At 41.8% G+C, this 25380-nt stretch overlaps 1 protein-coding gene across 1 annotated transcript in view; it reads right to left on the reverse strand.

Annotated features, from left to right (window-relative positions):
• Positions 1-25380, reverse strand: part of TENM3 (teneurin transmembrane protein 3) — a 437141-nt gene that overhangs the window by 16242 nt on the left and 395519 nt on the right. The window contains exons 22-24 of the mRNA XM_045552462.1: positions 11058-11233; positions 9980-10215; positions 2311-2607 (exon numbers count right to left, since the gene is read on the reverse strand). Of these exons, the coding sequence (XP_045408418.1) occupies positions 2311-2607; positions 9980-10215; positions 11058-11233 (709 nt within the window). The remainder of the gene's footprint in view (positions 1-2310; positions 2608-9979; positions 10216-11057; positions 11234-25380) is intronic.

Here is a 25380-nt window from a genome sequence, read left to right on the forward strand (position 1 = left end):
TGATTTGTACCTTACGTGCTCTAAGAATGGTTTCTGGACTACATACTGCTTTGGTGCTAAATTATGAAATGAATAAAAATATCAATAAAAATAAACTCTGCCTGTTTTGTAAGTCATTGCAGAAAGACAAATGACAGCAATTTATCAGGACAATCAGCATGAGAGAAGGTGGGCCCAGCCGGTCAAGTAAAACTCTACAGTGATATGGGGCACGGGTGGCTCTTCCTCTGAGGACGTGCCCCTCGCCTCTGTTAGACCAAATGGAATGGTGGTGGCACAGGGAGGACGGTTAGGCTGGGAGCCCTCCTGAGACTGACTCCTTTGCATGACTTAAGCTTCTGTAGAATCTCCTCTGTGGGCACATCTAGGGCACGTTTTGCCTGAAGGTTGTGTAGTGAGTGTCCTGAGAGTGGTTCCTAATAGTTTGCATTCTTCCAAGGAAGGCTTGGACTATTGATGAACTCACCAAGTTCTAGTACCTAGTTTTGCAGTCATTTAAAATCACATTTGATGGTAGTTAGTAAAATATTACTTGTTCTGCTATGAATAAGTTTTGGCTTAGTGTGTCTGTCTTAGCAAGGAAATGGAAATAGTTTGAGTGGCTTTTAGGGATTTGGGAAAGACAATGAGAAAGGACCTGCTGGTTTTTCTGATCCCCACTGGTGCACGAAGGTGACCTTGGCCACTGCCTTTGTCATTTTGTCACAATGGCTCTTGTCAGTGATATGCTCCTGGCTCCCTTTAAACATTTTTCAGTCACATTTTGATCATTCCTATCAATTTTTAGGGTCTGGGTATTTATATTTCTGTTACTTTCCCCTGTAATATATTTAATTTAAATTGGGAAAACTGCTCCAGAACAAAGCAGTGATCCTCTCCCACTTGGAGACACTGCCTTAGGGCTTGTTTGGTTGGAGGGTGAAATATTTGTTAGGGGTTAGAATTTGTTCCCACAAAGGCATGTTTGTGGGGGCCTCATTCTGTGGTCTCTCAACAAATAATCAGCTCAATGACCACCTAGGGAGGGGGATGATTAGCATGGAGGGAGCTCGTCACCTAACAGGCACAGTCCATCATCTCAAGGGTGAGTCTCTTCCAAGGAGAGCAGAAATGGTGAGTGTGCAAGGGGACAGACTGGCCAGGAGGGTCCTGGCTGGAAGCACTGCAGAGCTGGGAGACAGCCTGAAGAGAGGTCACGCTACAGTGAGCTTTGGATCTGAAACAGGTTCTCAGGCAGAGCAGCCTGGGTCTAGGCCTCCTACAGTCAGATGGGATGGCTCAGGTGCGGGGGTTGGGTTTGGACTGAGGCGTTCGTAGAGCACCTCTGCTGATGGACAAGATGGTGTGAGGAGAGCACAGCAATGGTGTGGATGTGATTTATTTGGGTGACGGAAGTTACTCTGCACGACTGTGATGTACGGAGGGTGGAGGCAGTAACTGTGAAGAGTGTGTGTCTGTGTCGTTGGTGGTGGAGTGCGTTGAGGTGGGGATGTATCAGAACTCAAAACCGAGTCATTTTCTAGTATGAATGTTTGTCTCAAAGGCAAACGAAAGATCCTATGAATATGCTCTTTGGTGGATTATATTTTTTAAGAAAGGAATTGTAGGGAGATTGACTTTTCTTTCTTCCTTTTCTTTCACATTCATTCCCTCTGACCCCAGTCAGTACCCCAAGCTGCACATCGTACAACTCAGCGTTTTGCACATGTGGAGCTCTAAGTCTCCATCGTGCATAGTTCTTAAGAAAGGGAAAACGTCTAAGCTAGGATGCTTACTTTTACATGTGGAAGAAAGGAGAGATGCCACAGAGTACCTGAAAGTGTGACTTTCTAAGAAAATAACCTCTTTTGGTTAATAATGCATAAATAGGATCTACATGCTTTTTATGATTATGTTGAAGCTCTGCCAGGAGCAACACAAAACTGACAGCTTTAACTGTGCTAATGTAAGGCTCGTTCATAAACGAAAGAGCTAGCACGGAAATTATTTACAAGTGACTTACATGCTAAAGGTCTAATTTACGAATGTTGTCAATGTATAAGCTTGGCAGGTGGACAGCGTTAGTGCTTGTTTGTTTACAGCATAAATCACTTAAAAGGTTCTTGGATAGTAGAACTTAACTAAGGAGAAACACTTTGCTAATGCAGAAATTCATCACTGCTGTACCAGTGTGACTTCCCTATTGATACTTAGAATGATAAATGGAACTCAGTCATGTGCCACTATTTTTTCCTCCCATAGTGCTCTGGGTGATTGCTGGAAAATGCTAATCATCCCTTCCTTATTTTTAACCTCAGTGGGCAGGCATACCTTTTCCAAGTATGTGTAACTCCATGTTTTACCATCAGCAAAGACTCGAGATACGATCCTCCCCTGTCCGTCATAATCCACTTTTTCGCTGGTGGTGCCCCGCTGGATGCTGGCAATTTGGCCTGTGGATGAGTAGGTGACATTGACGGCCATCAGCTTGCTGCTCGGCAGCCAGAGAGTCGGGTGTCCGGATGTGTCATAGGCGATCCTCAGAAGAAATTTACGGTGGTCATCATAGATCTTTTCTGTCTTTGTTGTTCGATCAAAGTCAACTGAAAGGAGGTTTCTGCCATTAACCTGTTACAACACCAACAAGATGATGAAATAAATCATGCTATTCCAACACTAGTCCCTTATTACTCTTCCGAGTCCCTGTTATTGTTTAAACACCATTTATGATGATTGATCTCTTTGTCAGTAAATTAATTTAGCAACTTCTTGGGTACAAGTGCAAGGCAATAGATTAACTGCTCTTTTAAAAGGTTTTATTAAGCAGAAAGACAGCCTGGCATTTGTTCAAAACCTTTTCAATTAAATGTTGTAAACTAAAACAGTTGATCAGAAAATGCCAACATGTATTTGCTTTAAAGTTTGTTCCAAAGATCTAAAGGTGATAAACATGTAAATGACTCAAAGCTCCTCCCCCAATAAGACATTAGAAAATAATTGCTTAGTAAATTAATCATGGCTACATTAAATACAACACAATGGTAAATGTGACTCTAACCCTTTGAAGAGCAGTTAAGTAGAAGTTGGAACCCACATTACTGTAAATTATTAATGAGTTTAAATAGCAGCAGGTTACAAACATGATCATTGCTTTTGGCTCCGTGCTGAAATGCCACAGTTTTTTAGAATGTCTCTTGATAAGATCTGGTTAACTGGCAGGGACTTCAGCATCCTTTACCACCACATATACCCAGTCTGAATACTGTAGTTAATTTACAAATCCAGTGCCATGCTGTTGTACTAAGGTCTCTGTGTGGCTAGGTGCCATGTCCAGAATCTTTGACGAAATCTGGCTGTTCCTCTGTGATCCAAGGCACACACAAACCAGCATTCGTTACTGCAATGGAAATGTGGCCCCCGTTAGATTCTGCTTTCCAGATAGTCTACAGTGTTTGCAGACTGTGAGCCTCTGAAGGGCACAGAGCATGCCCTGTTCATTCTTTGGTCTCCTGCAGCACCTTTGCAGGGGTGGTGGCTTGTACATTCTAAACTGCTCATTAACTGTTTGGATTGTTAAAAATTAAATGGGAAGGGCCGGGCGCTGTGGCTCACGCCTGTAATCCTAGCACTCTGGGAGGCCGAGGCGGGTGGATCGCTCGAGGTCAGGAGTTCGAGACCAGTCTGAGCAAGAGTGAGACCCTGTCTCTACTAAAATAAATAGAAAGAAATTATCTGGCCAACTAAAAATATATATAGAAAAAATTAGCCGGGCATGGGGACGCATGCCTGTAGTCCCAGCTACTGGGGAGGCTGAGGCAGTAGGATCGCTTAAGCCCAGGAGTTTGAGGTTGCTGTGAGCTAGGCTGACGCCACGGCACTCACTCTAGCCCAGGCAACAGAGCGAGACTCTGTCTCAAAAAAAAAAAAAAAAAAAAAAAAAATTTAATGGGAAAACCTTAATTTTACATAACCATGTCCTAGCCATACATATGTATATGCACATGTATGTATACCACTCATATCTGTATATGTATGTAAATATATGTATGTGTACCTATATAATATGCATGTATATCTGTGTAAAATGTGGGATAAAACTAATTTTTGCATTCTATCATTGACATTAAACACATCCCATGCAAAAATACTCCTTAAGCTTAAACTTCTCCAATTAGCTGTTCAAAGGGAGTACTGTGACATCCACAGAAAGGTAACACTCTAAGCTAAAAAGAAGTCATACTGAGGGTGTAACACCCAGAAATGATTTATAAAAATGAGAAAGGGCAGAGCCCTGGGCATAAATCAGGAGATCTTCATTTTTCAGTCCTGTCCTTTCAGATCCAGCTGATGTGGAAAAACCCCACAGCATTGTATCATAGCCGTTGCAGTGGGGCGAGGGCGTGTGTTGGGAAGGACCGTAGGAGTCAAAAAGCCCGAACTCCACACCGGATAGGGCCGCAGAGCAGCATGACTTTGGGCTTTCCACTTCTCCGATCTGTTTTGCCCAGCTGTAAATACAGAGGCTGGGCTGGGTCCCTCAGGCTCTGTCTTTCCATGATTGTCATTTGATGCTGACCAGCCAGCAGCTGGCCTTCTGAGCTTCCATTTTCCCATGTGGAAATGTCTGCGTAGAACTTGCTCCCCGCCTCATATGAATTTTGTGAAACTTCATGAGTTTAGGTTTGCAGAATGCTTCGTGTTCCTTGGAAAGAAGCTACTAGCTAACGTTACAAATCTATTTTTTAAAGTCTGTAGAAAGATGTGATATCAAATTCACTTGATAACTGGCAGAATCAAGTTCTTCAGCTTGTATTTACACTACATTTTTTGATGCCTTAAGAAGAGGTTTTGCACAATTTAAATGGTTTTCTTGGGTCTCGGGTTTCTCCAATTGTATTTTAAAAGGAAAAAAGAAAAAAAAAAAACCTGAATGTTTAGCTTTGCCTTCCTATTTTCCTTCTGTAGGTTATTCCAGGTTTCACATAAGCATGAAAGACGACTATGTAGTTTCCACGGACAAAGCTGCCCACATCATTGCCCCATCTGTCTTTCACTTTGCATTCATTCCAATCTGCATTGCAATTCCTGACTGCTTTCCTTTCTCTCTGCCGTATTTCTGGTTAGAGTGTAAGAAATGTGGACTGCAGGTGGGTACTCTTGGTTGCTGTGGGCAGAAGGGCACAAAGACAGGTCCGGAGCCCTGCCTTGTCGCTGCCGACACCTTGCTACCACTGGCTTCTGATTTGCCTCTTTGCTTTGCGAGTGTGGCTGCATGACACGGGAACATCCACATGAAAGTCAAATGGGGTCATTACTGTTGCCACTGTGTGAGTCGCATACCAACATGCCACCCAATGGAAGCATCTAGAAGCATTGTGTGACCAAACATCTGGGTAGAAGTTGAAATTTTTCTTTTTATTCAGACAAACATTGTATACAATGACTTTCTTACATGCTCAAACTGAAGTGAGAAGGAAAGACGTAGAATGTGGCCATGTTGTTTCCCAAATTCCCAGCCCAAGCCAAGGCTTTAACCATTCTCACCGTTTCCAGGCACCAGCCACTGTCATCCAATATGTAAAATGTCAAAAGCCACTCACAGATATCAAGTATTTTTTCTTCCTTCCAAGCATGCCTGGGCTTTTTCCTTTGGGTGTGATAAACAAAGCACAGCAATCAGGAAACCTCCGTTACGGGACGTGGTCCTGATTCACTACACCTTTATGAAGTCATGGTGACTCTTCAATCTTTTTTTTGTTTTTAACAGTCATAAAGCACCAGCATTACTCCATGCTCCAGTGGCCTTTTAATAAATGTTTTTAATCATTATAAAAATATCAAGTTAAATCAAATAATTGAAAGATGAAAAACTTTGTATCTCATCATTACTGTACCTCCAGCTATATAAAAATGAATCCAAATGTTGTATATGGATATGAGATCACCATGAATTCCTTTGTGATATACAATATTTAAGTTAGCATGGAAAATCTCCATTTTCTAAAATCATGTCCAGCATGATTGTAATTAATCACAACAGCCCTTTGATGCTGGAAGGCGGACAGCTATAACTTTCCCTCTGCAATGCTTGAAAAACTACACCATAGTGATGTGCAACAATTTTCCCACGGAGAGGTGCCGGCACGTCGGCTTATGCCTCACTTATCCGAGATGTCACGTAGGGAAGTGAGGAGGGGCTAGCTTGTTGCCCAGCACACATGGTGACAGTATTGAGACTCCTCTGCGTTCCCGTTAGAGCACTGACTTACTAGAGGTTGTGCTGTATCTCCGCCCCCGTCAGCAAGTGCCAGCTGCCTTGTGCCATCCCACTCTAGGCCGTGCCGCTCCGACGAAAGTGAGAAATAGGCCACCACGCAAATGTGACTGGCATAATGAGATGGAAATATGCTATCGTATTTATGTATGCCTTTAAACACACGTTTGGCTTTCAGATTTTGAGAATTTCTTTTTTAAATGATTTACTACAGTTTTTCCTCTAAGCCTCTGAATTCTAGGCAGCTCTAGGAGATGAGTTTTATTGTTACAACACCATGACGATTTTTTGTAACTGATTGAAGGCTGGTTCTAAAGTCCAGCCCTGATAAAAAACTGGGAATATTTACCAGATATTATAAGACAAAGACAGGCAACTGCTGTGGATGTATATCCTTTTTTTTCCAAAAAAAAAAAAAAAAAATGTAGCTGCAAACTGGTAAGTTACGGAATTGTCTTGTCTTTACCCTGCTGTGCTGCCCCTCATCTCTGTGACACTTTCATGTGCTTGTCACCTCCTGCTGCATCCAGGCCCTTCTCCGCCAATGCACCGTTTCACAAAAATGCTTTTCACGCTGCAGTTTCACATATAATTTTTCCTTTTTTACTCCCTGCCTTTTTAACTTTTTAATCTATTTATATACATATATAGTGTTATCTCTATTTATTCTGCTATATCTAATGTTAAGTTTGTTTACAGCAGTCAAACATTTGCAAGGGTGTGCTGTTCATAGAACCCCTCTCTTCGGAAGATCCAGGTGCAGTGAAACAGAGAATCCATATTGTGAGGTCGGCTTTCCTCATTCTTTCATTTATTGGATAAATATTTGAGTGTCCACCATGTGACAAGCTCACAGCTAAATCTAGGTCAATAACTTAAAAATGAAGAGAACTTTCTGCTAGGAAACAATGCACGGTGGGAAAGGAGACGTCTTCTGTCTCCAGAAAGGGTGGACCGGGAGTGGGTGGCTCTCCGGGCTGAGCCTGCCGGCCACGGTGGGCCCAGGTCTCCCTCCCCTCCCTGCTCTCCCCTGTTTTGGCAGACTCCAGGCTCAGTCCTTAAACCAGATTTTCATATCATCACTTTCTTCCCAGAATTTCTCTTAGAATCCACAGAGGAATGAAATTAGCAGTCGGAGCTGGCACATCCAATCTTATCTTGAAAGGAAGGAACACTCCCTTGCGATCTTGGCATTGTCTCTGTGAGAGCAATCAAACGTATCAGCTGGAAATCTCCTCTCGGGGGGACTGCACAGGCCATTTTAAATAGTTTATTTTCTGGAATGCCTTGCTGAGGCATTGTGGTTCTGCCACCTAGAAAGAAACTAACACCTGTGCCTGTGTGTTCTGGTCTCTTTCTCCCTTAAGAGTGAGGTATTTTCTTCATTTCGGGTCAGGCCGAGAACTAGAGACTTAAGATTGGGTTTCCTCTTTTTCTCTACCCTACCTAAATTCTTTTTATGTCTTGAAAGGCAGTGTTACAAGGAAAAACAGGATATGCTTATATATAACTTTTTTTAAAGAACAGCAGCTAATATGTTACGTGGTCAGTTTCTAGACCAAGTATCCCCACTCTTCCCTGTCTGCACTGATACTCTCCCACCCAGCAAGCTGAACAGCTCCTTCCCCGCCGTCGGCTGTGAGTGGAAATGCCCACTGCTCGCTACGTGGTTGCGAGGATCTGGGGTGGGGTTAGGAATGTATAACCACGCCTTGGATTTGGAAACTACTTTCACATCGTCTCATTTGATTCTTGTAACAATTGTGTGAAACAGAGGAGTATAGGGTAAATTTCATTGCTCTGTGATATAACTATATATATATATATCTATTTCAATGTGATATTATTTAGGTGATATTATATTATCTATGTCATAATATAGATATCATGGTATAGATAAGGAAACTGAGATTCAGAGATGTTATGATTTTACCATAAGGTTTACTATTGGTAAAAAGTGGAGCCTGATCTAGAACACGTAGTTTTAAAAATTCGAGTTAACTGCTGTGTGTTCTTTGGTATGCAGAGTGAGGAGCACAAATGTGAGCAGTATCGCTGTGTCTTTTGATGAAGTCCCATGTCTGAGAAGAGGTGTGGCTCTGTGTGTGTGTGCACACGCGTACATCATTCCGGCTTCAGGGATTAGGCTGAGAACCAGCTTTCCATGTGCGATGGCCCCCGCAGCTGGGGCCCTGGGAAGCAGCAGCAAGCGGAGGCGACAGACGTGGCTGCAGGCAGTGGCAGCCTCCTTGGTTCAGCAGAAGAGGCAGGAGCTGGAGTTCACTTTGGCGATAGACCATGATGACCATGACCGTGACCCCAGGAAAGTGACCTGGAAGATGTTGGGAGCTTGTTTTCTCGGCCATCGCTTTATTCTCCTCAATCTCATTCTCCCGCTGGTGCCCTGTTGCCTTTTCTTCTCAGCCCTCTTGCAAGCTGACCTCCCTCCAGCCTCCCCAGCTGCAGCCTGCCAGACGGACCTGCATGGGACTGGAGCCAGGGTGTCCTGCTCCCACAGCCTGCGATGGGGTGAGGGGAGCACACAGCATTGGCCCCAGAAGACCATATATTTAGAGTCCCAAACACTTGTCTTGCAATTGAACGAGAATCAGGATATAACCTGTAAGTTAGACACAGTCTCTGTTTGATCCACTGATTCTTTTTTTAACTTCATCTCTCTAGCCAGAGACATTATTTAGTAGCTGTTTTCTTACCCTGAAGGATTGCCAAGGTTCATAATGTTGGCCCGTTAGGGTAATAATTTAATCATTTTGGGTGCAGAAAAATGGACATGAAGAGTGAGCCCCATGGTTTGTTCTTTCTCCTTCATTTTCAGTAATTTTTTTAAATGGCAAGGGAAGTAATGTTGGGAAGAATTATCTATACTTTTCTGATAAACTAAAATTTGCTTACTAATAGAAAGAATGAATCTGGTTCAGTTTATAGTGGCTAAAGGTGGTTTTTTGCAACCTGTTTCAGTATTTAATCTACACTGTCTTTACCAAATAGCTATCATAAATCAGACCTTGCCTTCACATGCCTCAATATATCTGGCCTATAATGTGAGAGAGATTTAAAAAACTGCATAACAAGGAATTGCAGATAACATTTTGCAAAGCTCAATTACACTAGCATGATCAGAAATATTGCATTTCTCATAAAAGTAATATAAATTGGAGTTTTCCATCAATAGAGAAGAGGCAGCAGTTAGGTTCTGAGGTTCATACTCTTCTATGGACCCAAACCGTAGTTTTAAAATACTGAGAATGCAAAGAAAGAATTCGCCTTTCAATGGCCAGCCTATCTCTTTCACTACATGTATTTACGCTTTTGGAAAACTTTCTATATTTAAACCAATTCTTATCCCATCTTCACATTAAGAAGCCATCAATCCTACCTGAATAGGCAAAGGAAAAGCATAAGATTATTAAGATAATATGAGTAAAATAAGAACCCTGGCAACTTAGGATTATGCCGTATGCAATTTCCTAATTTTCCAGGGAGAATTTCTTTTTAATCATAGATATATTGAGGGAAACATGTTCTCAAATGAGTGGCTTTTATCCCAAGCAATCGTAACGGCGTGATGGCTGGCTGCCGCTTAGGCTCTGCGCTAGGATGCCGACCCGCTGAGTGTGGCCCTCACAGTGCAGGCAGGGGAGGCTGCACTGCCGTCCTCAGACACACAGGGCTGCCGCCATCTGCTGCTCTCCCGCACTTACTTACCCTGAGCTTTCGACCAAACACATTCACTTTCCCCTGGGCTTGCTCTTTCCGGAATCTCCATTCCACCAGATTTTGACCATTCTCACCAGGAAGAGTCATGTTCCTTTTGGCAACCGTGGGATTAGCTGTGCCAGCCAGGACATGTGGCTCTGTCTGGTAATGCGAGTCCAGGCCACTGGCGTAGATGATCCTAAGGGAGCCGTCGTAACCGATCTGGTAGCTGTTTCTCAACTGATCTAAAAAACAGGAAGCAGAAAACATGAACTCTTGGGTATGGATTAAACACTTGGCTGGTTGTACAGTGAGATGTGATACAAATTTCTAAAATGTTGATTAGATGTAAAGAGTACTTAATTAATGATGTTCTTTTAGAAAGTAACGAAACAATTTTGATTGCTGGCATTTCATGCCGTCAGAGGTTTGGCTTAATATTAAATGCAAACTTTAAGGGAATTTAAAGTCCTTCTCCAATTTAATAGATTTCTTTTTCCCATTTGCCTGATGAAATGAGGCCTCAGGCTCCATGGGATGTGCATTAGATAAATACTTTGTGAAGAGCCAAGTATATGGTCTTTTAGGAGGCTGGTGTGCCCACCTCCAGGGTCTTAGAAGACTTCCCTCCCCTACAGCCATCCCTAGATCTTTTGTCAAAGGTCCTTTGAAAGGGTTAGTATCTATACCTTGAATACCAAAAATGTAAAGTGATATTGCCCCTGAAATTGACTTTAAAAAAGGGCAGTACGAGGACACGCTCTGAAAAACTGTGTTAGATGGCTCAACAATGGTCAGATGATGTGTGTGAAGAGTTGGAATTAAGTTGTTTTATTAAATGGGAATGGAAATAGACTCTATTCCTATAGGCCGACAGATTATTTTATACATTATGCTATTTTGAAAAAACGTATATAACAAAATAAATGTTACATGTACATTCTAGATTATTTCACCAATATCTCAGAGGTTTATATTTTCACCTCCCTTTTTCTGGTTCATCTTAGGAAATGGGGGTTGCCACATTCTATCTGGGTGCTAGTGGTATTTTAAAACTATCAGTTTAAAATTATGCTTTTGTGTTTACCTTGAACCATGGTATAGAAAGAATCGATTGAGGACAGATTCGAAGTGATGCTGACATCTTCTTCTCGGCTGGATGATTCGATGTCCACTGTGATGGCCTTGTCCATGTCCCCGTGCAGGTTTGTGACCACTCCAGTTGGAAACGTAACATTTGTCAGACGACCTTCACTGTCGTAGCTAAAGCAAAAGAGTCATTAACTCAGTATTATTACATAGGAGACTGCAGGTTCTTGTTACTTATAACTATAACATGCAGCAATATTCATTGCACAAATTTGGAAGAGTATTTGTCTTTGTGCATGAGCTACACGGAGTGAGGACTTCAAACATACTTTGAAGTAATCAAAAACCTGTTTAACATGGAAAAGCCTCGCCGGTGAGAGCAAGAGTAAACAGAATAGCTCTCTATCTCTGCACATGATTCTTTGAAGTGTGACCAAAATCTTCCTGCACATCTAATTGGCTGTTTCAAAGGGAACATGTTTGCTGATATTAAATTCCTTAGTATTCCTCCATATTTTCTACAAAGTTGATTTAATTCGCTGTTATATCAGTTTTTAAAGTTTTACTAACTTGTCCCCTCTATGGTAGTACAACATGCATATATATAAAACTTTGTAAAACAGTAGGTACACATGCATATATGTATTTGCACATGTAAAATACTCCTTTAATACTTGAGACATCTTTAACAAATCAATATAATAAAAGCCTTCTAAAGACTTTATTTCTCAGTGATTGACATATTTATAACGGTAAATTGGAACTTAAATTTTGACAGTGGTGATGATAACCTAGCTTGTCTATACCATTGTAAGAATGGGTGATATCTTAAATGGTGATTTATTATGTTTAGCGAAATGAGATGCAGTATTTCCTGATATTTAATGATTATTTGTTGCCCTTTTACTATACATATACTCTTTTCAGCATATAAACATAAGAGAAACTTATAATTTAAGTGTTAGGATGTATTTTAAAAGCTGTCCTGTGCTTCTAAATATGCATGATAGATATGGCATTTGACTAAATTTTTTTGTGCTTTTTCTATTTGTAGTGCACCAGAGAAAATTTCAAAAATGACAGAGTTGCTTGAAGAAAGGGGAAAAAAATGCAAAATTCTGAATGAAAAATAGAGATTTTTTTTGGGATAACAATATACTTAAGGTTGGGTTTCAGACTGATACTAAGGCCACTTCATTAATAAAAGGTTCTAAGATGTGAAATGGAGACTTGAACTATGTCCTGGTTAACTGAGTCCAGACGCAAAACTCATAGAGAAAGGATGTTATTTGAGAAAGACAAGACTCACCAGGGGAGGGAAAAATAGTGGAAGAGGATCGTAATAATAGGTGAACATAGGCGGCGACTTGGGAGTAAGGTGTGTAAAAGAAGCGCTTAAATGATATTTTGGAATAAAAGGATAGAGAGTTTTTAGAGTGCAAAAATTCATTTTGAAAACTGTGGATGGTAATTAGAAGATTCTATTATAGTTGCTAAAGACGGAGAAGACTGAGCAAGGGCAATGTTATGGTGGGGAGAGGAACGGAAGGAAGAGGAAGGTGAGGGACGGGGACCTGCTCAGCGCCCGGAGATGAGCTGATCCCATTAATTCAGTGGAGACAGCACCAGTCAGATCACGGGCTTGACGGACGTGATCCGACAACCTGCCACACTGCTCAGCCAGCGGCAGGAACGTGCACTCAGGAGGGAGAAGCCAGAGATGGAGCAACAGAAAGCAAATGCACCATTAAGTATCATCATTGTTTGGACTCACAAAAGGCAGAGCTGCAGGAACAAACCTGACACCGCCCCCCTCCCCGCCAACCCAAAAGCCCCTGGCAGATTAAGGTATAGATGAAAGAAGTCCAACATAGTTTATTGCTGTCATTGCTTTTTTGAAGAAATTATCACTCTTGAAGAAACAAACATGCATGGGTGTATTTATGCAGCAAGCAAAGCAGAGTTACAGAATTACTGACAAAACTGGCCAGAAGTTCAGTTGTGAATTTGGTGTAATTCTTGCATCACATTACACTTCTCATAGTACGATGTGCAGAAACTGCCATTGGGTTTTAAAAAAATTAACACCTTTCTGAATGCTCCTTTAGCAAAGATAGACTTCTGTTTCACACTGTTTACTCCCTGCCCCCCATCGTAGAGATGGAAAAATGAAAATAATATGATGTGATTAAATGACTGGATCCGGCTCTCACTGTATCTCAAGACTGGGCTGGAACTGGAACTTCTGTGCAGCTGACCCCAGGCCCATTAGCCCCCCCTGTAAATGCCTGTGCCCGGTTTAAAGTTAAGAACTCTAGTTTTAGATATATGATACCCCCTGCAAGCAGCTTGCTGATTCATTCTCGCTGCTGTCACCGGCCTGCACTTTTTCGACCCTTTCGCTGGTTTATATTTTCCAGCCCCATTCACTCCAAAGCAGAAACTTCACCTTTCTCCTGCAGAAAGCGTTTCTCCAACCTTTGACTTTGCTCTTTCATTGGCTTACCGCACATCCCACTTCCTGCTGGGCAGGCATTTTGTATCGCAGGATGCTGAGCACACGGAGATACGGCCTGGGATGCTGAGCATTCAGACCGTCACCTATTAGCCTTTGGTTCTTTGGGAAATAAAAATACAAGTAACCTTTGTAGGGAGTACAGTTAGAAGGACATAGGGTTAAGCTGGGATCTTAGTGGCCCAGCTTAACAGTTTAGCCCTGGAAGTTCTGAATTTGTGCCCTCTGAGGAGTAGCTGAGCCTACGTGAAGGCACTGGCGGGGCTGGAGTGTGGCACGAGGCAGGCCAGCAAAGCTACTCCTGGGTAAGGGCCCTCAGAGTCTGGCTGGGGAGAGAAGTCACTGTGAAAAATTTAACTGTTAAACATAAGTGCCCTGGGAGTGATCGGATCCTTCAGAGTGACCGGCATGCAGAAAGGGAGGCTTTCGTGCTGGGGGAGCTAGGGAAGAGCCACAGCAGGGTGGGGACCAAGCTGGCCTTGGAATAGACAGGATGCGGCCAGGCAGCTCAGGCCGGAGAGGACCGTGCAGGCAGGAAACTGCTGGGTGGGGGGACGCTGGCAGGGCCATGAGGGACGGTGGTGGGAGTGGAGGGGCCTGGCTGAGGCCTGGTGCCCGCCCAGTAGGAGAATCGCATGGCAGGGGGGGCCTTGGGCAGGGCCTCTCGCTGGAGGGTATGGGGTGCTGAAGATTTTAAAGAAAAGCGAGGTTTTAATGAGGAAGCCCAAGGTGGGGGTGACAGGCCAGGCAGGGAGCAGCTTCCAGACTTACAGATTTTACAAACCAGGAGAAAAAGAATTGAGGACTGGCACAGGGTTTTTACATTAAAACAAAATTACCATGTGTTACCCTCATCGTTTCATAAAGAAAGGCTATTGAAACACACCAAAGGTAGCAAGGACCTAATTGCAGGGCGAGTTCTTTAAAAGGGACCATACTTTAAAAGGAATAGATAAAGCTTTATGAAACAATTCTCCACAAGATCATTATTTCTTTTTTTCTTTTCAGTGTGGATCTGTGGAAACTTTTTCACAGATTAGCACCTATGTCAACAGAAATGAAAACAAGATGAATGAGAGACATTAAAATGACCAGGGGGCTCCGGAAGAGGGAATGGGAGGAAATAAGTCACCAAAGGCGACCCTTAGGTACTTCCAGAAATGCCAGGCTCACTCTTCCTCACCCCACAACAGGGGGAACACGATGCACCAGCAAATGGCCAGCTGTCCTCTGGAATACTTTGACCCTGGGTCCTAAAAGGGACCTCTCCATCAAACAGATGTGCCTCCGGACACGTTCTCTGCTCATGTGCAACTCTGTGGCTCAGCTTAATGCTGCTTGGCCTCAGCGGTGAACCGGCCCTGCCTAGCTTGTATATTTGAGATACAGTTTTCTTTTATTAGCCTTTTGAATTTACAACGCAATAGGCTCCAGGGAATTTGAATAGAACATCAACTCCCTGCCCTCCGCCGTGCTCCTCGAGTCTTAGCCTCATAGCTTCAAATTCACAGCACAGCACATTCCTGTCTGCTCCGGAATGACCCCTCTTTACCCAGGACTCTCGCTGGAAAAGACAGACTCCCTCAGGCTCTTACTGACTTACTGCTCTTTCGCTGAGGGGATGCCCTTATTTGATGTTTATCTATTTGCTCATCTGTAATTTTGGTTGTATTTTTGCCTAGACTTGCTGTTTTAGCCTTTGTGGTATATTTTTAAATCTCTTTTTAAGTTCCCTAAGCAGTGGGATTATCAACAAATGCCTCAGAGGGCCGCGGCCTCCGTCATTCTCAGTTGAAAATGCTGTATTCTTCCTGACGTGAAATTTTCTTTCTCTCTTCCTCTTACAGACATGAATTTCCCAACTTTTCATTTTTCCTTGGTAATGTCTCTGAGATACCGATCTGTCCATTCCGAAAGCTGCCCTAGACTTTTAAAACTGGTCTATCTGCCTCTTCTCATACACACTGATACTAAATGAACCTTCCGAAACACCACTAGTATATTAATACTTCTCTGCCGAAACATCTTCAGCAGATCCTCAACTGAGAGAAAAATCAACTGCCTCAGATTGTTACCAACCCAACCTCAACAGACTATTGACATGGCAAATTTATTCACACGGTAACAATTTGCAGTTCTTGAAAACTTTCTGTACCACTTGACATTAGGAGTAGTTTATCGTCTTTGGTGCTTCCCCATAAAATGCTTCTTTAATCAAATGTTATGAAAAATTATCTTCTGCTTTTGGGAAAAACATGTGTAAAGCAGAGCAGAACTTCAGAGAAGCACATAGACCAGAGGCAGTGTCACACTGCAGAGGGGACACTTTTTTGAGGAGTCATTCGTTCTTTGTCCCTTCTGCTGATTTTTGGTCTGCAACTCAGCCTGACACCAACTTGGTCCATCTCCAAGGTGAGACCAACTTATGTACTTACTCATACACAATGCTGGCAACGCCTTCCCTCAGCCTCTGTCCTCCTCACCTGGAGAGGGGGGAGTGAGAGCCGCTGTCTCACCCTGACTGCCTTCTTTTGTCAAAATGAAGCCTGTTCTGAGGAGGTGCAGATGTTGGTTTGGGTACATTCTGGAGGTCTCGAAATGGGAAAAATGTTCAAGTTTAGTCATGACTGGCCTTTCCTTAACTACCCCAGAATTAGCCCACTCTGGGAGCTGCTTACTCTCGGGTACATGAGTCCCAGTAAGGGCTCCCTCGAAAGACTGTCTTTCTCTCACTATGTATATACACGTTACAGACACACACACACACTCTTCAGAGGTAAAATCTTTTCTTCCATCTAACAGAGTACCTTAGATTCAAATTTCCTTCCATAGAATAACAGCCAACAAAAACAAAAACAAAAATAAAACTCTCCTCAATCTTGCCATCTGTTATGGCAATGCTTTTTCTACAATGCTAATTTGTAACAGCCTCTTATCTGTCATTGAGGTAAAGTAGAACAAATTTACTAACCCTATCAAAACTAAGAATGTGGGCAAGCATCCTTCCTTGCTCCTCATTCCTGAGGAAGGACGCATACACAAACAGCAAAACAGAGCCGAGCCTGATTTAAACTCCTCATGGTGGACTGACTCGGAATCCGAAAAGCAATAATGTGATTTGTAACACTAATATCAAAAGACGTTACATTTAAGTATTCTGGAAACAAACCTGAGGTTTACATATTTTAACATTATCTCACAAACAAATTTTACTTTCCTTGAATTTGGTAGCAATGTTGGCAGTAAGAAATCCTCGAAAATCAGGTTCTGGATAGAAAATGCAAAATGCTTCCATCCTCAGGGTAAGTAGAGCAATCAGCCTACTCCCAAATCATGGAATCATCTAATAACTCAGTTGACTGCTACCTATATGTTACCAAAAATGACAGGGAAAATGCAAAATAGGCAAGACAAAAGAAAGTATTATTTTACATGATTGGCGTCTCAAGTGCTAAGAGGAGCTTCAAGAGAAAGGGGAGAGAACTATATGGGGTTGGGGTGGGTAACACCAATTTAAATTTCCTTGCTGCTGCTGCATTTAATTAGAAGGTCTTGCTGACGGGGCAAATTCTGACCTGCGCTTTGCTCCATAAAACCAGAAAGGGTAGCAGTCTGCAGTCAAGCTGCTATTCTGTTTTTTTTTCCAAACAGCCCACATAGCAGGAGTTCAGAAGTGCATAGACAAGGGCAGATCTTTCCTCCCTCATCTCTGGTCCAGCCCTTTTGCACACTGAGCATAGTGATAGATGGTCACAGAAATGACATTTTTTTCTAAGGATCAAATTTAAGAAAACCAACCCAATGCCTCTTTCCTTACAGAGTCATTACCACATCGGGGAGAACTGACAAAGTGATAATGCCCAGCTCTGAAATTCACAGGCCTTGGGACATTCAAGACAGGGCATTCCAGGATTAGCTCTCTCAGGGGTTTGAAGGATTCTGGGTTAGCCATCAGTAAGAGAAGGGTTGTGTTGAAGCCAGACTTTTCTTAATTGTTTATTGACTAAGGAAGGCTGATATGGGTGGGACACATCTCATTTGTTTAGATATCAGATCTTGAAGCACAGACTTGCTAGAAGGTTGATGGCAAGGGAAATTTTTGCTCCCAACAATCTTCAAAACAGAACTATGCGTGCCCTCATCCTCCTAGGTTTATTCTACAGGGTCTGGGAGTGCTCAGAGGACAAACTCCTCCTCTTCTGTCCTCCCTGTAATCTGGTGCTCGTTCTGCCACACAGACCCGCACCTGGGAAGACTGCGGGGCGTGAGGCCAGGGAGGGCGGGGGAATACTTAGAGTAAGTTGGAAAGGTTTTTAAGAAGTAGGTAGCCCATTTGGAAAGAGAAATTTTATTTATTATTATAAATTGCTATTTCTACCACCAACATAACACCTAAGGTGCTAGGTTTGACCAAAATGCAGTATGCATTTCAGCAAAGGGAATTTGGTAACTTTTGTTAAGTGTTGTTTCTTTTGGGATAAACCCTCACAGGGGCCTATAAGACATTGGGAAGAAATGGCCGATCACAGACTTCTTAAAGCAGGAAGGGATTTTTAATTACCACGGAGCCTTTCATTTTATAGGTGAGGGCACAAACTCCAGGGAGGTGCTGTGACTTGCCCAGAGTCACAAAGTTAGGAGTAAGGGACAAAATCAGGTCTGGAACCAAGGTTCGTAGTCTAGTGCCTTCTGCAGTCGACCTGTACTGCTTCTTAGAAAGAAGCGCAGACAGAGAACAGAAAAAAAGCAGCAGCAAAGAGCTAATGAAGTGTCGATGACTTGGAAAATGGAGGTAAGTAAGAATACGAAGGAAAAACAAGAGTAGCACTGGAGAGATTCAGAATATAAGATGAGCAAATACTGAGACTAAAATGTCTGTTCACAAGCTTTAAGAGAGAAAACGAATATTCTGCAAAGTGCAGGAAGTAAGGAAAGGCAGAAGAATGGTCAAATTTGGGCAGTTAAGGAGCAAAAGGGAGTAAAGAAAGAACAAACACACAAAGTGATGGAATCTACAAGGGGAGACACAGATTTGAAGATTTCAAAAATTAGGGACATGGTGTCCAGTAGCAGAAAGTGGACCCTTAAGTGTTAACACAGCCACCGTCTTTAATATTAAGCCACAGCAAGCTCCAGTCTGTAAATTCATATATTCGCACATTTTTCCCGACTCCTAACCAGATCTTCTACACGCCTTTTCAACGTGACTTAATTCACACCCGTAGCTTCAGCTCTCAATAGCTCTCACACCCACATCTCTAGAATTGGCTTCTCCTAAGTTCTAAGCAGACATTTCTGACCACCTGCTAGACTGTACTACGGTGACCTCAACTGTATAATTTCTAAATCTGAACTTATTTTTGTCTTCCAGCCTGCAGTTCTTCCCTGTGTCTCCCTATCTGCTTAGTCATCTAAGTTCGGAAAACAGGGACTCACCCTAGATCCTTTCTCCCCCGCCTCTTGCATTCATTCAAACGCAAAGTTACACTTCAGCTCCTAATGACGAATCTACGTCTTTCTCTGTGATTTCAGCACCCAGCCCTGGTTGAAGCCTTCATTTCTTAACTAGATTTACTGTCTCCTAACTTACCTTTTTTTCTAACCTTCTACTTTTCTACATTAAGCCCACCCTTACATAGACACCAGATTGACCATATTGCTTCCCTGCTAAATGCCTTTAGAAGAGCCCTAGTGAGGACAGAGGGTCCACCAGACCAACTCTCCAGCTCGGGGGCACAGGCCCTGCCTGAGCGGAACCATCTCCCTCTTTGGTTTCATCTCCCGCCTTCCCCACACACATTCCACGTTCCTGTCGTCTGAGCTGCACGTGCTTTCCGAAACCTGCCACGCTCTGCCTCCTGCGTGAATGCTTTCCTGCGGCCCAGAACACTTACAAACCACCTCTCTCGGGAGGCTTCGCTCGCCTCCTCCCTGCCCCTCCCCAGTCAGATTCAGACGCTCCTCCCTCTGCGCCCCAACAGCGCCCAGCGCCCCTCTCACTGAGCCCTTAGCGTTCTTACCCCCCAGTGGACTCTGAGCACCTTGAAAGATGGACTGTCCTTCAGCTCTGCACTCACCTGCATCTACGGCCAGTACTGGCACATAATACATTCCTACTGAATGAATGAATGCAGGAGTGAATAAATGACTGACAGGAACTGGAAATTAGTGGATAAATAGGAAATGCTTGATGACTAAAAGGCACAAACTTCCTGCCTCATTGAAGGCTAAGAGGTTTGAAATGATTTAATAATTTGCCAGTTTGCCTTTGCACCCGCAGCACTTAAAAGACTTTCACTTTCTTTTAGATGGCATGCCTCCCAGAGGGCTGGTGTCACCCAGACCAGTCCCACTGGGGACTAACCATGCCTGTGGTTAGTGTTAACCTTTGTGTTAAGGAGAATGAGGTCCGCTTTAAAAATTAAGTTAAAAAAAGAGAACTCTCTGTTAAATTAATAAGGTGTAAATGAAGTAATCTTTAATTGAATATGCACATAGAGATATGAACATGAAGACAAACTGCTGGGTGTAGCCTTTGTCACTGGCTCTAAATTATAAATATCCATTGCATAAACTCATTCTGACCTTCTTCTAGGTTTTAAAGGTTGAAGGTTTAGTCATCCTGAATGTTTCTTGGCATCTGTAGGAACAGTCTGATGCATTTAGAGATTTAGCCATTTCGTTCTTCCAGATTATAACATCTTTCTTTCATTATTCTTTCTCCAACTGATCTGGCCTTAAAACATCATCTGTAAATGACTTCTTTCTTCTAATTTCAGGCCAGGCCTATGCTTGTCTTTATTAGAACTTGGTTTCTTCTTTTCTGGAGTTTGAAATAGAATGAAGTCTTTCTTCTAGCTGATACTTGATTTATCTTCATTAAATGCTTAAATTGATTGACTACTTCCTTTAAATAAACTACAAGTTTTTCAGACTTTGCTTTTTATACACTTTACCAGGAGAAGGCCCAGTGATGGGAAAATTTTGATTTATATCAGATGTATACTCTTAAAATACATTTAAATAGAACAAAAACTAGTTCTTAGACAGAGCTACAAGTGGTATTTCTTTATTTAAATATTTCCCAGCAGTTTTGGGGGTGTCACTTGAAGAATCACAGATTGTCAAACTCTGGGATGAACCCGAAGTCTGGGCAGCCTGTTTTGAGGTGTGTGCTGTGTGTGTTTATGAGAGGTGGCAGGGTGATGGAGGGGAGGGCTGCTAAGTCAGGACTCAGACAGAGACTGTCGTCTCTCAGACTGATTTGAAGCATGTGGCCAGAAGCCCCAGCCATCCTACCTCTTTCATAGACGGCCTTCCCAAACCCTGGATAGAGTGCAGAAGCACAGTGTCCACACTAGTTCTGCATTTGCAGCCTCAAGACATTCTGGCCATTCCAGGATCTTGCAGTATAGGCAAGGTGCTGTCTCTGAGTTGAACACCTCCCCGGGAGGCTAAGGAGTTAGGGTAGCCAGGAGTGAGGGCTGATGGTGTTGCTTTTATTTTGATATCACAGGAATGAGCCAGAGATGCTGGAAAGTCTCTAGAAAATACCCAATTGTCAACCTCCAGTTCTGTGATTGTAAAAAATAAAAAGTTCTCTGATACGGGTTGTCAATGTGTAGATTTCTTGTCTTACCATCAAAGAATCATTTGAAATGGCGGGTGCTATATATAACTGAGTCTACAGGTAAACCACTTGATAATCACTGTGTAAGGGGAGAAAGGAGGCAATCAGATCATCTATCTACCCAGGTAGTTACGCAGTGATTTTAAAGAGGAAATTTGACACTTTTGGAAGCTGCATTTACTCTTGAACCATCATGGAACAAGTTAGCACATCGAGAACATTAATTTGCTAAAAGGAGCACCCTGCAAGAGTTAGTGTAGCCTTGCACTATTGATACACTCCAAGGACAAAGCTGATATACCAAGACAATCTGTTTTAATTTTTTTCTGGTTTTTTTTGAGTAATCGGAATAACAGATAATTTCCCTATATCCCTTTCTCCTTTGGAACCTGGATAGAACTAATTATTTTTTTAAATGTAGAGGCAGAAGGGAACTGGGATAAATTAAGTATTAAGAAAAGTGTTGCCTCAATAGTGTTTGGGTTAATGTTTGAAATGTGCAGTGCAGCAGCCACTTTATCCAATGCCTATACTTTTTTTTTTTTTTTTTTTTTTACTGATGTCCTTGGAAATACACCTCCTGGTTAAAAATTTAAAGCCAAATTATTAAACAAAATAGCAAAAATGGAAATCAACCTTAGAATTTTCCCATGATTATAAGTCATCTGTTGATAAAATATCTTATAAATCATTCGTAATTTCCTAAATGTTTTCTTTCATGGAAAAAGAAGGAAAAGGAAAATAAAGGAGGGGCTGAGCACCATTTTTGGCTATGTCTTTATACAATGGGCTGCTTCGTTTTTAATGCAGGTTTTTGGCAGAAGCAGCAATGGCACGTGGTTTCTGTGTTTAAGAAGGCTACCCTCACAGTTTTGTCCTCTGGAAGATGCCTCTATAATTCTTCTAACATCAGAAGCTATTACAATGATACTCATGTAAGGAGAACACAGCATGGCACCGCTGTCAGGCTATTTAAACATGATTCAGAGTCACCAAGAATGGACACATTTTTTCTAATTTGGAATCGTTGTCATTGCGTTTCCTTACATTATTTGTGCTTTCTGCATACTAAATTGTCTTAGGTGTAGCACAGGTACTGTTTACACTGCCTGGCTTTCCTCCTCTGAGGTCCGTTCCCTGGTGTGCTCCTACAGCATCTGAGCTGATGTCAGTCGCACTCGTGGGTTTGCCCTGGGCGCAGAGTTAGGTTCATTACAAAGAAATGGTTCAGAAGCTCATTCTGAAATTGCAAAGCTTGAATGAGGGACAATAAAGCACCCAAATGAGAAGCTGGAGACCCATATATACCTACATAAATGCGTAAAAGCTGAAACTCATTTATTTGCTCTGTGAATCTGAATACAGCTCACACAAGATCACAGAGTCAGCTCCAAAAATACAGAGCTCCAAATATTCAAAGTCCCCTGATAAAAAAAATCTGCCACCAACCTGCTGGTGTGCATGTACATATCAGCCAGAATTCATAGCTTGTTTTTCATGTTGTCTTCTTTAACCAGACAGAAGAGCCTCTAGATATGCCCAGTTTGTATTTTAGGTGGGTAAGCAAGCAGAGAACTGTGAAATGTCATTTACTATTAAATAATTTATTCTATTGCCCAACTCAATACACTGGATTTCCTTTTGTGCACAAGGTGCAAGAACTGTGGTTTCTTTTGGGTATGAACTTTTTAAATAATAAATTTTTAGCAGGTGAGATCTTTTTGGTCTCCTTGGAAATACTTCAGCTAAGGAATTATAATGTGTGGCAATTGTTTTTAAGTGGTGTGAAGAGCAGCACGGAACAGTCCCTAATACTAAGTGAAGAGAGGAACTAGGCTTGTCACAGTGTCCTCCCACAAGGGGACCCCATTAGCTAACAGGACATCCTTTCCACAGCCCAGCAAGTCAACAGAAGAAGAGCTTGGAGACAAGATGGCCTATTCAATCAGTAATAAGTGCTTATTCAGCTCACAAAACATATTAGTCTAATTCAGTGATTTCAAAGCTGAACTATAAACCATCTGATACCTACTGTAGTCTTCTCGACACACCACCCAGTAGCATGTCTAAGAATATTGGCTACCTCTTTAATGAGTCACAATAGGGACATACTAATTACAAGTAATGTGGAGAGAAATTGCTACCAAGAAGATGAGATCTCTAGTTTTTGTAAATGAAGGTTCTCGTGCTTAGGAAACCATCTGTGTACCCTAAAGAATCACCCTGTCTACTTTATTGGTGACTGAGAAGAACCTCACATTGGGAATCAGGTTTTCTTCTCCTAGAATCCTCTCTGATACCAGGTACAACAGACTTTAACTGCGTTTGCACGGGAAATGTATCCTGTCTTTGCTTCTCAACACCAACGTTTCAGAAGAAAGAGGTATCAATACGAAGGCTTAACTGTTTGAATAACAAGATCAACCGAAGACGTCCTTATAAAGTGAAAAAATGAGCAAACATGTAATATTGGGTAAATATATTTAAAAATCAACCACGAAAATGGGAAGGGTTAATATTTGCAGCATTAAGTATTGGTACATGGGTCTGAACTAACTCAGAACACGAGAGAGCATTTATATGATATTTTTTCAATGAAACCTTGGCAAGAGCCAGCTATAGGTTTTATCATTCTTCTCGATAAATATTTGTCTGTCTACATCTTTGATTTATTCTTCCATTCCTTCATTCAACAAATGGCTATTGGGAGAGTTTCTACACGCACTGCAACATTCCAGGAGTTGTGGGAGCAACAGAGGTAATGAAAGTTTGTATTTTATGAAATACTTTCCCATTTCATTTTGTCCTTATACCAATACCATGACACACTAATGGTACACTGAAGTTTGTACTAAAAAAAATAATAATAAAATGTAAGCATGAAAGGTAAGCAATTTGAGCTAATTCTCTCTTAAAATTTCTTTGGAAGGAACTATGACAAGTGTATTTTTATCTCTAGGCAAATTTATTGATTCCAGATCTTCTTCCATCTGTTTCTTTCCTATAAAAGCTTTAATCTCAAGGCTTTTTAGACACTAGGCTAGCTAGAAAGCTGGCCACATACAAATGGGAATTTAGGCTGCAAAGTTTAATTTCTCTGTGCAAGGTATTTGTCCAGAAAGATGATTACAGAGCATGCATCAGAGCTCAAGGGACTGGTGTCATGTAAGTCATAGAAAACAGGTGTTTTTCAGTGGAGAATGGTGTTTTTATCCACAATCTCCTTGTGGTTTTGGTAACACTCTGGCCATTGTCAAACCTGTCAGGTTTCTTCTTTATGAACTTACCAAGTACCCTTGTAAGGTCTAAATTAGACACATAGTACTATAAAAAAAAAGAAGGAAAATATTACAGATATGTACTAATATTCTGGGAGTCTGCCAGTTCATCAATAACTACAAAAACAAAGGCAGTCGGACAGGAATTCAGAGGCCCCCAGCTGCCTCCACTAGGATGTTCACATCCCACCACATGCCCGGGTCAGGAGACAATAAGCAGAAACTCTCCTGTCAAGGCTCAGATGAGCAGCGATGGGGGTTGAGTTTGCCCATTAGCAACCTCAAGCTTACAGAGAAAATGCGCTGCTGGGTCAGAACACAGACAGCGCTTTTGGCGGGGCTGCCTGCTAATGACACCCCGCACCCTTTTCTTTTTGTGCACTTACTTTAGAATGTGTTTTAAAGTTTTGACCCTTGGAAGAGGTGGGCCCTTGTTCTTTCACAGCCAAATTGTAAGAATGTACAGAAAGGAAGAAAATGATCATTTGTTATTCTGGCATGATGATTCTGAATTCCTTGGGTTGAACGCTCTATTTTAATACACTGTTTTGCAAAATGCATAAAAGTTTCTTAGAAATTTTTTAGTCATGACTTTGCTGCAGATATATAGAGGAAAACTAACAAAAATACTGCTTTTTAAACAATATTTCTGTTAATTTTATTAGAAAAGTTTTTTTCAAGCACTAATAAAACCACTATATTCTTTAAAAAAATATATATGTATACAATTGTGACGGTTATAGCTGGTAAAATATTTTAATGATACTTTTTGGAATAGTTGCCTTTACTATAATTTATCTAGCTATAAAATTTAATAGATATACTTTAAATATGATGTATAATGAGTTAGTATTAGTGAAAATATGATTGTGATGTATCTCAATTAAAATCTTTTTTT

Source organism: Lemur catta, chromosome 5 (genome assembly GCF_020740605.2).
Source record: "Lemur catta isolate mLemCat1 chromosome 5, mLemCat1.pri, whole genome shotgun sequence".
Taxonomy (NCBI): Eukaryota; Metazoa; Chordata; class Mammalia; order Primates; family Lemuridae; genus Lemur; species Lemur catta.